Source organism: Thermobia domestica, chromosome 9 (assembly GCF_964235325.1).
Source record: "Thermobia domestica chromosome 9, izTheDome1.hap1.1, whole genome shotgun sequence".
In the NCBI taxonomy this organism is placed as follows: domain Eukaryota; kingdom Metazoa; phylum Arthropoda; class Insecta; order Zygentoma; family Lepismatidae; genus Thermobia; species Thermobia domestica.
Window position 1 is genome coordinate 9,017,957 of NC_137462.1, and position 15,206 is coordinate 9,033,162.

At 34.0% G+C, this 15,206-nt stretch overlaps 1 protein-coding gene across 1 annotated transcript in view; it reads left to right on the top strand.

Annotated features, from left to right (window-relative positions):
- LOC145694394 (uncharacterized) overlaps positions 1-15,206 on the top strand; it is a 622,323-nt gene that overhangs the window by 155,134 nt on the left and 451,983 nt on the right. Inside the window, exon 5 of the mRNA XM_081770569.1 lies at positions 5,344-5,487. Within this exon, the coding sequence (XP_081626695.1) occupies positions 5,344-5,487 (144 nt within the window). The remainder of the gene's footprint in view (positions 1-5,343; positions 5,488-15,206) is intronic.

Genomic DNA, 15,206 nt, shown 5'->3' on the forward strand with positions numbered 1-15,206 from the left:
AGTGCCTGAAACGTAAGACTAGGTGTCAAGTCAATGTGGTATATCTATAGTTCAAGTTACTTAATCCGTGTTCAAGGGAAACATTTATGCTTATTGTGTTACATTGCTCTAGTTTCGCAGCAAATATGTTTACTATATCTAAATTACGGAAAAGTAAAATAAAAGTGTGTTGTGAAGAAGATTTTTAAAAATAGACAAAAAAAAGGGGGGGGTGCAAAAATAGTCAGTGACCATCAGATCCCTTTCTTGATAATCTGGAAAGACATAAGAGCAAAGTCGTACAAGGTTTTTTTTTTTTTTTTTTTTTTTTTTTTTTTTTTTTTTTTTTTTAAGGGGGGAAAAGGACCGAACTTTTGAGTTTCTGAAACTGTATTTGAAGATAGCGAACGAAGTTTACAATATTTTACATTTTCATTGAATGTTGCCTCATATACTCCAGATGCACAATGACTATTTGGACAATGATGTACAGATTTCAGGTATTTGATAAAATTGTCATATACAAGGTGCTGACTTAAGTTGTGTTATTCCGATAAACTTTTGTAATTTTAGGTTGTGCCAACATGCATCTAAAGTATTGAAGCAATGAAATTTTGGAGAAGAAACAGACTTTCAGTTCATAGCCCCGATAAGTAGACGTTATTGCTTTGTTGTTACAATAACGTCACCTGTTCGATATTTCTGTAAAATATCTAAAACTTGTATATGGCTGTCCAAACAGCCGTTGTTCATCTGTATTATCTGTGGTGTTATTAAATGAATGTACAAGGAAGGTGTGTTTAAAAAAGCATCGAATTTTTAGTGTTCAAAGATACATTTATACAATGTACAATTAGGTTGATATAAATTATTACTTATTCCTCTACATATAGAGTAACAAAATAATATAAATTTCACCATAATGTTAGGACATAAATAGATTTAATTCAAAGGAATTCCATTAAAGGAAGGCATTAATAAAATTCGCTTTTTTTTTTTTTTTTTTTTTAATGCAAAATATCACCAAACTGGATACAAATTTGTTACGGCAGCAGTGACCACCAATATAATATCGTATTTAAATGCTTACAATCTTCTACTACTGTGAACTGGAGGAAAAATAATAAGTAGTAACGTGTGCTACAAATTTCTTACTGGCTTAGTATTTTAGAAACTTTTTATACTTGGGGGCAGAGCGTAGCTCATCTGAAATTTGTAACACCGTGTATTTAGACATCTTAAGGATGAATTGAATTTATTTACTTAGGATAAGAAATGAAATAATTAATTTCTTATGGACATTTTTGACATTACACCACAAGCTATTAGGACTCGAAGTGGTTTTAACTATAGGGATTTTGGGTACTTTACAGTAGTGTTTTAACAAAATTTTCGATTTTGTTCCAGAAGCTTAGTAAACCTGTTTATAGAAAGTATTAACATATATATTGGCTTGAGCAGTGCACTTTTAAATCATTTATAAATAAGAAATAGAAGTATTATACATAAAATACTTTCATAGAGTATTTTCGTTGTTTGTTAAAGTGCTGTACACCAGTATGTGAGTAGCCAAACATATTGACAATATAAGCTCTAATTATACTAGTAGAATTGCTAAAAGCCTGTCATCTGTTTCATCCTGCTATGATCATCGTCTGGTTTGTATTTTGTCACTGTCTGAGCCTGAGTCTTTAGTTATAACATGTTCCACATTTTGGTATTCACTATTTCTTTCTCCTGTAGCTTTCTTTCTTTGTACGTGCTACGCAAAGGATCACCCACAGTATTGCTGTTACGTGGTAAATTTCTCATTGTTGTACAGAATCCTCCCTTCCTGAGGACTTTCCTCTGTCAGCACAGATGCATGACGTAAACGAAATGAATTCTCAAACCTCTAATAATTATTTTTTAAAACACATTTTCTATAGCTTACGGAAAACAGATAATCCGAATTTTATCACTTAAAAAATATATCGCGTATACTTTACGAGTAAAAGCATTAGATCATTTTCCCACCCGATTATATCAGCTTTCCTTAACTCATGTCTTTCGAAACAGTATTATATCTTTTGGATACCTAGATGTTTGTTCAGCAATCTGAGTTTATATTTTAAGTAGAAGAGAAGGGAGAGAGGGAAATGGATGATGAAATAAATAAATAAATAAATGAAATCTTTAAGTTTTACGTTCCACGCTTATGCCGGTTAGGCTAAAGGAGACGGTGAAGATGGGAAATGAATGAAATGGTGAAATGAAGGAAGTGGGAGGAAACGGGAGAACACCGAGAAAACCCACGAGCACGATGTTTTTCCACCACAAAGTCCACACGGCGCGAGCTGGGATCGAACCAGGGACCCCAAGCACCGGAGGTGAACGCTCTACCACTGAGCCATCGCGCCCCCGATGAAATAAATATGAACGAGAAAAAAAAAACATAAAAAACATTGACTATACCGGATAAAGAAGTGTTTGGTTTAAGGTAGGTTGCCATGCTACAAGAATCTTGTAGCTGTCATTAAAAGAAATCTTTCAACTCTACAATATTTCTCCATGTAAACATAAACTTGAAAGGGACATGCAACATTTGTTTTCATCTTGCAAGGAGTCAAACCATGTGCAACTTTCTGGATCATCTTGCTTTCTACCTGCTATCGTCCTCCCACTGACTTAAAGAAAAAAACAGTTTTACCGCTTCCGAAACGACGGATTCTTTTTGGCCGGGAAGGGGAAGCGCGCCAAAGTTCCACGTTTTTAATGAGGAGGTTCACTATTTTTCCGCTAGAGTGCAGTGCTGTATGGGTAGAGATATCCTTCTTGCTTTCAGAAAGTTGTAATAGATAAATAGTAAATAAAGAGATGAGGCTGAGATTTTTTTAATTACAGTTACAAGATTCTTGCAGCTTGGCAGCCTAGCTTTAGAAATATTGTACGGAAGAAATATGATGTTATTACTTCTTTTTAAGCTACTCGTATTATACATATGGAAACTATTTTAAAAATAAATAAATAATATGCATCGAACAGCAAAAAGAACCAAAGTATAGTTTATAATAGTTAAAATATAGTTAGTATTCTGTGATAGATTATGGTTTCGATTTCCTATAAGAAGAAAATATTAAACAAAAGCGTGAGTTCAAATCTACTTGTGCTTATACTTAATATTCTCTGTTCTAAACATTTGCACAATTGTTTTATATTGAAACATTTAAAAGTCTGTATTATGACAACCAGTTGACATGGAAACATACGGTTTGCGCGTATACAGGTGTCTCAAAAGTCTCCTAACAGAGGGTAACTGTTATTATCAGGGTTACAACAAAATGTAAGAGAGGAAACCGTCTCCAAATATGATGTTTTCAATCTAAAGTGAAGGAATTTTTAAATCGGCGAGCTCTTTGGGCTGTACACTCTTTGTGCGTCCAATGTTAAATGAAAATGCAACGTTGCCATTTACCTGGATCCACAGCATAAATGAATGAAGTTACTGTTTGAAATGGGGCTGACCATCGACATATTAGCTTAAAAGACAGTAGCTTCATTCACTTATGTTGTGGGTCCAGATAAATGGCAAAATTGCATTTTCATTTAACATTGGGCGCATAGAGAGTATACAGGCCAAACGGCTCGTCCGATATAAAAATTCCTTCACTTAAGATTGAGAACGTCATATTTGGGGACGGTTTACCCTCGTACATTTGGTTGTAACTCCAATAATAACAAAGTTACCCTATGTCAGGGGATTTTTGAGACACCGTGTATGTTCATAATTCATTTTCCTACTTGTTAAAGACAGCAGTTAATATAATAGTACAATATTTCTAGGAAGCGCGTCTAGTATTGAAAACATTAACCGTAGTATGAAAAGTCAGTATATACTGTCGCCTGTTCAACAAATTGACAACACTGAAGCAGAACGCCCACTCAGGGCCATATAAATTTCTATTTCCTTTTGTACGTCTGGAATTTCCGATACACTTTTGTAATTTGTACTGTATTTATTGTAATTTTTCTTTTAGTTCAACAAACTTGTCATTTGAAGAACGCAAAGAGAATATCGCCAACCTTTTGACAAAGCTTGATACCTGTGCACTGCTGAAGTCGTTCTGTAGGGTGTCTATTGGTCACGAAAGTCACGAAATCAGAAAACGGTCATGAAAGTCACGAAATTCAGCTTTGGGGTCACGATTTTTTTAACTGTACAAATGTAAGTACAGATTGGAAAACTTTGTTCTATAAAACGTCAAAATTTACCACCAAAAATGTCTATGGTCGGGTTTAGACGCTACTAAATCGCAAGCAAAGTACGTTTCTATCGCATGGATGAAAATTCAGCCTAATTTGCACCCGAATTCGCTCTTGAAAATGTTAGGAAATATTATGATTTGGTAAAGAAAAGGTCACGAAAAAGTCACGAAATTTCATTTTGGAATTTTAGTAGACGCCCTGCTGTACATCTAGAATTCCTTATATACTTTTGTAATTTCTACTATATTTATTGTAATTTTTCTTTTCTTTCAACAAACTTGTGATTTCAAGAGCGCTAGAGATATCGCCAGCTTTTTGACAAGGCTTGATGCCTGTGCACTGCTGAAGTCATTCTGTCATTTGACACAAATTGCAAATCCGACCAATACTTACTACACTTTATTTTGTCCTTGCTGACAATTGCTTTCCTCTGTTTTTACCTTCCTGCACGTGGTCATAACAATCAGGCAAGAAGAACTGTTTCTATGGCAACAGCACGTTCAGCCAATTATAGTGGCTCATTTCGCTCGTTTTACAATGATAAACATTCCACCCTTTCCGTACGTTGCCAATTTGAATATATACAAATGCACATTGTTTTAGTCGAATGTCAACTTGTGTAGTGGACCTGCTGGTTATTGAGAGCATTCTTTTTAGTTCTCTTTTTTGTCGTTTAATTTTATAAAACTGAGATTTACTTGTAGTGAATAATTTCGTGTTTCATTTTCCGACGCAAAAGCTGGCAACACAGCATTGAACACCACGTGCGCACAGCGAGCTGTCAGAAGGGACAAGTAGTATCGGTTGCAGCATACATGTCTCCACTCAAAGGTTGACTGCTTGCGACTGACATTTTCTATCAGCGAGTAAAAATTCATATATGTACATGAATATCCCTTACAATTCTCCACCGATGCACCCATACTTCAAGTGTTTACAGAGTAAAAAATAAAGTTCGTTATTTTTTGAACACCTCCCATATGTGTTCGGAGGATAGTAGATGTATTTTGTAATTAATTTTAAAAAAATACGTTTGCTGTAGTGACAGTTACTAATGATGGGTGAAACATAAAATAATAAGTTATGTCCGTAATTTATTTTTCTTTTGTTTGTTTGCAGAATTTGAAAAGTGGGACGACTGCTGTATGTGCTTTACTACGAGAAGATACGTTGTATGTAGCGTGGCTCGGAGATTCAGAAGCGTTGTTGGTTCGGAATGGTGAACCCGTCCATATTGTAACACCACATAAACCTGAAAGAGAGGTAAAAATATTATTATATAATTACACTATTTTATTTTTATCTTACTGGTCTAATTTTAGTCTTAAAATTTGATTTAAATCGGTTATGAATAATATTTGAGCTATTTGAACACTTGAATGTTTCCAGTACCATGCCTCCAATATTTTAGAGATCTTAGTTTATAATTATCCTAGTAATAGATAGCTAGTTAGCAAATTTTAAGATTCTTGTCATAAAAAATGTGAACATGGCAGTTTAAAAAATATTAAACAGGTTGTCTACTGACCTGGAAAACCTGGAATTAGCCTGGAATTCATTTTTGTACCTAGAAAACTTGGGAAAAGCCTGGAATTTAACAACAAACCTAGATATTTCTCAATGTTACATTTTTCACTGCACATAATAGAAAAATCCTCTTTTCTTAAAGGCTTCTGCTTTGTGAGTATGTTGATGGCGACCAAGGAGATACCTGAGCTGAGTTCTATCACTGCTTCTATTTGCTTGTGCACTTTTTTTCTTATTTCATTACGCTTTCATTTGGCAGAGTTCCCATTGTACTAGAAAGTCTTTAGATGGAGTTTCTGTCCATATTCTATGTGGCAGATCGAAAACTTTGTTTTGTTACAGTACAAATCTAGAAATCAGGCAAATACTGGAAAAGGAAATTTTACGAAAAGGTAAGGACCAGTCAGTGAAAATGGTACTTAAACTGGAAATCAAGGAAAATTGGGAATTTTTGCTCAGGAAGTGCAATGTTCATGGTTCCTGCTTCAAAGTTATGAGAGGCGCCAGTTGTTTATTACCAGAAACTATGTTCAATGAAACGCTTCGAGAGTTACGAATCACACTTGCTCTTGAAGCATTTGTGATTAAACAGCAAATGGCACCTGTAGTGACAGACACGGTGAAACGAGAGTATTTGAAATTGTTTTGGAATCCTTAAATTACACAGAAGTTGACAAATTTCAGTCAAGAAGATGAGAGATTAGATTCTTTCCAAAATGATTTATTCACTAAAGAAGGCGTTTCTAATGCTTTTAAACTTTTATGCATAAAATTTGTGTTCTTTTACACTGTAACGCTGCAGCAAGAAGTAGCTTCTTCGTTAACAAAGAGTGCTTCGTGGAAAATCTACAGGACAAGACCTAGGTTGCTTAAAGTAGTGTGTTAGATGCTGTACATGCTGCTACAGCCAATGTTAATATCACAAAAGACCATGATTCGTTAGGTTGCAATGCATCAAGCAGAGAAATTAGTATTTGAAAGACTGTACTGAAAAACAAGACAGAAAATATCAAAGACGTAAAGAGAAAATAAAAATGTTAGAAATGGAAAGGAAAAGGCTGCTGACTGATGCTGAAGCTGAAGCATTTGCTTTAGATGAAGAAGCAAAAACAGTTAAAAGCCACGTTGAACTCGTAAAATATAAAAATCAAGATTATAATGTTGTGTTCGGCAGTTTGTTATTTGGCTTACACAGTGAATGAGTATTAGAACATGTGCTTTTATTTACAAAGGAAGAAAGTTGTACTAGAAATTGTACTCATAAAACATCAATCTGAACACCGTGTTTTCGTTACTTATACTTACAGCCAGGCTTATTTTTCTCTTTAGAAGTGAAAAGTAATATACTTTAATTTTATGTAACTACTTTTGGTAAATTTTAAAGAAATTGCATGAAGAAAATTAGTTTTAAGTCAATACAAAGCATAAAATATGTTACATTTACTAAACTCCAATCTTAACACATTTTTGTTACAGAATTCTTATACAAGCACAAAGTATTAAAATAGCCTAGGTAGCTAGGATTGCTTCTTTCAGTTTAAAGACTTCCGAATGGTTCCTTCGAACCAGGCCTAGGCTGGTTGTTCTAAAACAGTTACCTGTGAACCCAGAATATTTTTGTTTTGCAATTTATAACTTCTCTATTTCTGTTTTGTTAGCCATTCTATCTTTGTATGAGTAAATTTGTAAAAGTGGAATAATTGGACATTACACATCCAAGGAGAATATGCGGTAACATGTAATCGTAAATTAACATGTGCATAAATTAATAACTTTTATTACTTTTTCGCCTAGTAAAAACAAAATGTTAAAAAGTTAGTATTTTCAAGGGATATAACATTCGTTAGTCAAAGGTGAGAACTCTGTGCTTTGTCAGTTACTGCACATTTTTCTCAGTTGGCCTTCTGGTAGGGAATATTAACAGTAACAACTTTTTTTTTTTCTTTAAAAAAAAATAGACCTGGAAAATAATATAAATAGACCTGGAAAACCTGGAAAAATCCTGGAATTTAAAAACAAATATCTAGTAGACACCCTGCTAAAGTGTTTCGCATGCAAAACGTTGTAAAATAAAATGTAACTATAAACCTACAGTTGGTCGTAAGAATACAACTGAGGTGTCAATATTAAGATAAGTAAAGTGACTTCCAAACGGTGTAAAGTTAATAACAGTTAATAGTTTTAAGAGATATGAAAATAAGCAAGAAAATACAAATATTGTTAAATATTTCAAAAGCAAATTGAATTTTGTTGCTTTTATAAAGTACTTTGAATGAATGTACAGTATCAGTACACTGACAGTGATAACAGCTGTCAGTGAAAATGTGGTGCTTAACATGATTTTTGAACAGTTTATAATAGTTTACAACGGCAAGGGAAGCACATTTTGAGTTTGTTGATAACTTCTTTCTCTCGAATTTTAAGGATCTCTATAAATACTATAGAAGACTTGTTCGGTCCATGCTTCTTGTAAACTATTGCTATATGTTATTGATTGAAGTATTTGATTTTAGTGTACTGTTGATTCATCATTGCTTCATACACCTTATAACATTTCACTTTAAGTGTGGCTACGTATTTTTGAAATTTCTTCTTATATGTGTGCATTTTTAGTATGTGTGTTGGGAGGGAGCCAAAGCAAAAAGAAAAACTTTAGATGGGCCTTTATACTTTATTAAAAACAATAATGGTACAGTTTACACAATTCTTGTAACATTGATTCCTATTAATGATTAAAGTTTCTTACAATCTGGTTCGAATTGGGATGTACTGATTCTGGGTAGTGAAGTAAAATGCTCATCTTTCAGTCTGTTTGTAATACTACATTTTCAAAGTAATTCTACCATTTTTTTCATTCGTCAAATTAGGAGTCGTGTCGCAGGCTGGATAGAACCTTTCAGAGTGCCACATCTGACTCTTGGGTTGTAGTTTGCCCATCACAAATCTTGAGAGTAGCATTTTCATTCTGAAGAAAAAAGTATTACGGGGTTGGAGGGTGAAACGAATACTACTGTACTGGAATCTTTGGGTATACAGTGTATTCCGTGAAAAGAAATATATTGCAATATTTAAAATATTTTGATCTTCGTTTTTGAATAGCTTTTTACAAAAGAAAATCATGTATTTAGCAATAAGGATTATATGTGTGTAGGGCGTTTGGTATAGTTTTTGGAAATCTTTTATATCCAAAGAAAGGATTGATAAAAGGTAAATTAGTATAAAATAATGAGTCAACATTTATCTTAGTAACTCATAGAAACAACAAATATACTAAAACAATTAAGAATTTTAACAATCATTTCAGTTTAAATTCTGTTCCTGAAAAATCTTTGCACTTTTAAGATTTCGATAACTTTTTGGAGTCTTGTTCATAGACGATTAAATTAGAAGTAAAAGAAGTGAAAATGTAAAAAAAAAAAAAATGTAAAGGAAATGGTTTCACCGCGGAAAAGCAGTGCTGCTTGTTACTCGTCAAATAATAATGTCACAAAGTGTACCTGCCTTCCTCTTCTGCGATGAGTTCATTCCTTTATGTTTCTTTGATGCTTTTATTTCTGTTACTCCTCTTTTTATCATCCGTGAAGAAGGCTCCAAGCGGCTGCCGAAGTACAAGAAATTTTCAGGAATAAGAATTTAGTGAGATGATCACAAAAGCAAGCCAAAATCTCTGTGTGAACAAAAAATTGCATCCGTCTTTGTTTTTTGTTATGAATTTGGCAGTATGTGCGAAAAATTAAACACAATTAAATCATTATAGGAAATCACGCGGGTTTATATATATATATATATATATATATATATAGAAGAAATCTTGTATGGATTAATACCAAATTACGGACTTGGGAATAGTGCGGAAGAAGTTTTCCATAAGAATCTTTGCTTAGTATTTTATCATTTCGAATATAATACTTTTGACTACTCTCTGGTTTCTTTTACTTCTAACCCAGGCCCGTATTTAGGTAAGTGCCATTCTGTGCTTGAGCACAGAGCGGCAGAATTTAGGGGGTGGCAAAATTTTGGATTTTCAAAAATGAAATGAAATGAAATCTTTAAGTTCTACACCCCACGGTTAAAGGAGGGGTAAAGGAGATGGTAATGATAGGGATTAATGAAAGGGTAGAATAAAGAAAGTGGGGGGAAATGGGAGAAAATCCCGACAAAACCTACGTACACAGTGTTTGTCCACCACAGAGCTCACTTGGCGCGAGTTGGGATCGAACCAAGGACCTCATGAACCAGAGATTCATAATAAAGTAATATTTAAAACTAGCAACACGCAGAGTCCCGCGCAAGTGCGAGAAAATATGTTGTGCTTAATTCGCTGTAATTACAATTAGTTACTAATTAGCTAGCTTATCTGATTATTTTTAAAAACCCATCCTCTCCCACCCTCAACCCAAGGGGTAAGGATGAACCCTTGAACATCATGAAAACTGATATCGTTAAACTCAGCCACCTCGAAAACTACGAATTCAACACTAATATCTGTCGTTTTCAATTACTTTTAAAATCTCTCCCCCTCCCTGGGAAATGGAGTATGACCTTGAAGTTGAGTGATGAAAAACTGTCACTATTCATCTCACCGACCCCAAAAAACTATGAATTAAACTCTAAAATTGGTCGTTTCCGGGGGTCAGCAAATTATTTAGAACACAGGGGCGCACAATATATAAATAGGGACCTGCTTCTAAGGGATAGACAAAACTGTTAGTGTCCTTCCACTATTTTGAAGATAAAATACTCCCTGTTCCGTCGTACTCCTAAACAATAGTAAACATAACTATTTCTATCCTTCCGCTATCGTAATGATAAAATACTCCTTGTCCCGTCTTACTTCTAAACGGCAAAGAAAGAAAAAAAAAAAGTATTCTTTCGTTATTCTAATACTGTAGTAAATTACTGTTTGTCCCCTCTTTCTTCTAAATAGAAATAAACCAAACAACTTGTATTCGTATCCTTCCACTATTCTAAATATAAACTACTCCCTTTTCCCCTCTTAGTTTTAAACGATAATAAACAGAACTATTTGTATCTCTCGCTATTCTAAAGATAAACTACTCCTTGTCCCTTCTCACTTCTAAACGGCAAGAAAACTACCTGTATCTTTCCACTGTTCGGAAACGTAATTAGCGAGTGATATTTCACATCCATGCATACAGAGGGAAGGGTATTGATACAGGTGTTTTTTCGTTGGGTCTGCTCGACCCCAGATCCGACGTAGAGAATATACATCAGAAAATCGGCAGTGCGTTGTAAAACAGAATTCTTTTTCAAAATTGCCTGGGCACCCATTGATTAAAGTATAAATCCATTGTAATATAGCAAAATTAAAACTCCGAAAATACTTTAATTTGTGAATATTTAAGTTCTGTATTTTGCCAATTCATGTAAATAATAATTTAAAGCTAACTTGAGTACAAAATACCAACTGTCTGAAATGAATGAAGTCAAGAATGTTTGCAAAATCTAATTCAAATTTTTGAGACAAGCCCAAAACTTATTCTATCAGACTGACACGTGAAACTTTTAGATCAGGGAATATGAATGGCATGCGGATTGCTTTCCGACGTTTCGTATAAAAAGGACCCTCTGGATTCAGTCAATCAGACTTCAGTCCTACAAACTCCTATTCATTTATACTTACGCAAGTCGTGGAGAGGCGGAGCCTTCGATGTTCACTTCAGTCTACCAGAGAGACATGAAAGAAGTGCCTTTTTAATACCTTTTTAGATTATTTTAGATTCCGTGTCTCGTGAAAATGAAAAATGAAATGAAATCTTTAGTTTAACGTCCAACGATTATGCCTTTTAGGCTAAGGAAAACGATTATTAAAGCCATTGAATGATAATAGAAGAATTGGTGAAATGAAAAAGTGGGAGGAAACGGGAGTACCCCGAAAAAACCCATGTTCTAAGATGTTTTAGGGTGTTAGTTCTTATATTGCAACAACTCGGAATCTGGAAAACCTTTGTCTCTTTTGGGCCATTTATTACTAGTGAATACTTAGGCTCAATCGTTGCTCATTTTTAGTCTTTCAATTCATTTATCAAAGCCAGATTTCTAAATTTCTTTTCTGGTTATTTCTATTCCTGTCAAATGCAGTTTAATGCAGTTTTATCATATTAACGAATTTAGTATATTTCGTTTTATTACTTGTATATCTAAATGTCTCCCTTAATAAATATATACAAATGCACACACACACATACACACACACACACACATATATATATATATATATATATATATATATATATATATATATATATATATATATATATATATATATATATATATATATATATATATATATATATATATATATATATATATATAACAAAAGTCCTGGCTACACTACTGATTGTTACCGTTTACTTTTAGGACAGTGCGATATTTAACAAGTTTTACTACCAACCTACGTGAAGCATACTGCCATTAACATGCTGTAACCGTATTTAGATTCGAACATTAATATTTGTGTAACTGCAAGTTAGTTGGGCAGGTGAAAGTCCTGTGCAAAGTTGTGTTCAGTGGCTATGTAAATGAACGTAAGTCTTTGGCAGAATGTTAGCAGTTACGTGTCTGGTGCGAAATAAATTCAAATGGGTGGAATCTGCTGTTCATATTGTAATATTTTATAGGCAGAGTCTGTAACGTACACGGGATTTAGCCCTGAACTTTTTCAAACTCTTTATAAAAACTTTCTCTAAGTTTGTAATGAATTTAAATAGACGTTTTCAGTGTTGGGTATAAAGGAACCCCTTGGCACAAAATGCTGCTTCGCATTGACAGCACGGTGTCTTGGCCCAATAAGCTGCCTCGGGTAGGATTGGTGTCTCCTAACACAAAGCTGTTATAAGGAGGTAGGATAGAGTCCCCTTGCACAAAGCTGCCTCGGGGAGGTTAAGACTCCTTAACCCAAAGAAGCCTCAGGAGTAGGAATTGTAGGTAAACGATCAGTACAGCTCACAGATGGTGAGAAAAACCCTAGCAGAAATAGTGTGACGTAGGTATGGGCTCGCCCACTTTTCGCACGGGGGTTTAACAAGACACCACGGAATAGCACACAGATAACTACCCGGAGTAGAAGACGACATCTAAGTATTAGACCACACCTCAAAAACCGAAAATGGACTTGGCCGTGTCGTTGACCTTTCCTCGCTATCCTGTTTTAGGGTTCTCGTCATCTGTGAGCTGTACAAGGTACTGTTGCTGGTCTCTTTCTTGGACGTTCCTTTTAAGGCCCATCCTCGTTAAACTTCGGTCTCTTCCTGTAGGTGTGCCTTTCTTCTGTCGTCTGCCGCTATTTATTTATGAATCGTAAAATCACGTGTTCATAATATGCTTGTAGTATAAACATCTGGCATTGTAGTTTATGTGGATGTACGGATCCTTGCAATATAATTTGTTTACCGTAGCAAATCCTGAATAAGTTGGACAATAGCTGCATATATTATATTGTATTACCTTCATTTGGAATTGCGTAGAATCTCTGATAGTTACGCCAAATTTTAGAGCAGCTAATTTTCAAGTTTGCAACAGTTATTAGTAATAAATTTTTGTAAAACGTTTCAAGTTAATCTCTAGTCGACTATAAGTACCCTTTCAACACCTATTTCTTCTCATGTTGCTGTTTCTAGGGTAATTGTGTGCTTCGACGCTATATTTCGGTCATCTGGGCATAAAGTGTATTAGTACTAGTTAGAGTAAAAATGCTACTTGATTTAATAGCCTGCATATTCAATATCCATTAAAATTTTATATATATATATATATATATATATATATATATATATAAAATATCCTTAAAAGCACCCGAAGTTATCTTTAAGTGTGAGCGTTTCGGCGAAAAATTATTGCCTTCTTCAACACGTGTTCTCAGAATATTAAGATTATCTGTGCAACTACATTGCGATCATTATCCTCTTCCTAATACCATTATTTTTCTCACTTCCAATAGTTCTTCATAAAATTTCCCTTGTACCTAAATATTCTTCTTCATTAGCAGTAACCGGTATCTTATGTAACTGATTAATAATAAAGAAACATCGATTGTTTCGCCTGCTCTGTTTCACTCCACTAATAACGTAATTGGTCGAAGAAAAGTATTCTTATTTTTAGATAATTGGTTGATTGAATTCGATTTTAGCGTCTCTTTTTGCACCGATGCTATATGAGACGTGGACCTACAGCTTAACGTGAGATCCGAACCACTGTTTCATAATAAATGGTGTTCTTAAATATGTAATCTCAGGATTTTGGAGCAAGTTTACTCAAATAGATAGATTCAAAAATTTCCATACTTAGTTTTTAATCTTTGCCTTGTATTGCAGTATCAGATTTAAGCTGCAGTTCACTGTTTGTATTTTGCTAATAAAATAAAGTTCCAATTAAAAATGTATACAGCGCTGCTCAAATGAACCATTTAACCACTATCTTCACCTAGGTACAGGTCTACACAGTAATGGTCAGGGACGTACACAGGAGGTGAGTCCTGGGGGTCTGTACCCTCTCACCCAAAACCTTTGGAGTAGCTTGTACTAGCAATCTTCATCTCCGACAGCAACATAATAAATAATAAAATATCAAAACCTTTGGACCGTCTCCCCGGGGTACATGCCTGCCTGTGGCACCAAAGATGTTGCCACATACGTAGACGCTGTTAACATAGTTAGAGATTACCGAATTCCATAAAATTTCACATACTCCTCTCTCTTTCCAGAATTTGTATCATGTTCTATTAGAACATTGGACAAGAGGAAGCAGAAAATAATTAAAACAACAACAAATATTTCTAAATTAATTTCGAACGACATTTGAGAATTAGTAGCTGTTGCGAAGTACCAACATACGAAGGTATTGATAGATCTTTATTGAGTCCAACATGGAACTTACGTAGAGCCTGTATACCCCTTTGAGACTTCCATGTCAATTAAAGTTTCGTTGTGGTTGATTATTTTCTTCCAAAAATATTGTTAGTATTTTATTTTTTATTTTTTTACAAATACATGTTTTATTTACTCATGTATTTTCCTTCATAGTATTTCTTACTCTGTTTTGTTTTGAGATTTTCTTTCTGCAAATTCAAATTTTCTTGTGTAATGCTTAATATTTATTTTTCAATTAATACCTTATTCAGATATATATGTATGTATGTATATATGTAGATTAAGATAATTTATCTCTTATAATTGTTTGTATTTTTTGTGTATATCGTATATTTAATAATAGTAGACTCATGTATGTACGTACTTATGTGTTTGGAAAAGATTGCCGAACTCAATAAATAGAAGTTTTTATACCCCATCTTGTTTATTTTATTTGACTGTCCTTTCAAATGCAGTCAGATAAAATAAACACTAATGGAATATTAAAAGTCTTATTTATTGAATAAATAAATAAATAAGAAGTAGTAGGGGCGATGATTTTTGAAGTTCGGATCACTAGAAACCAGG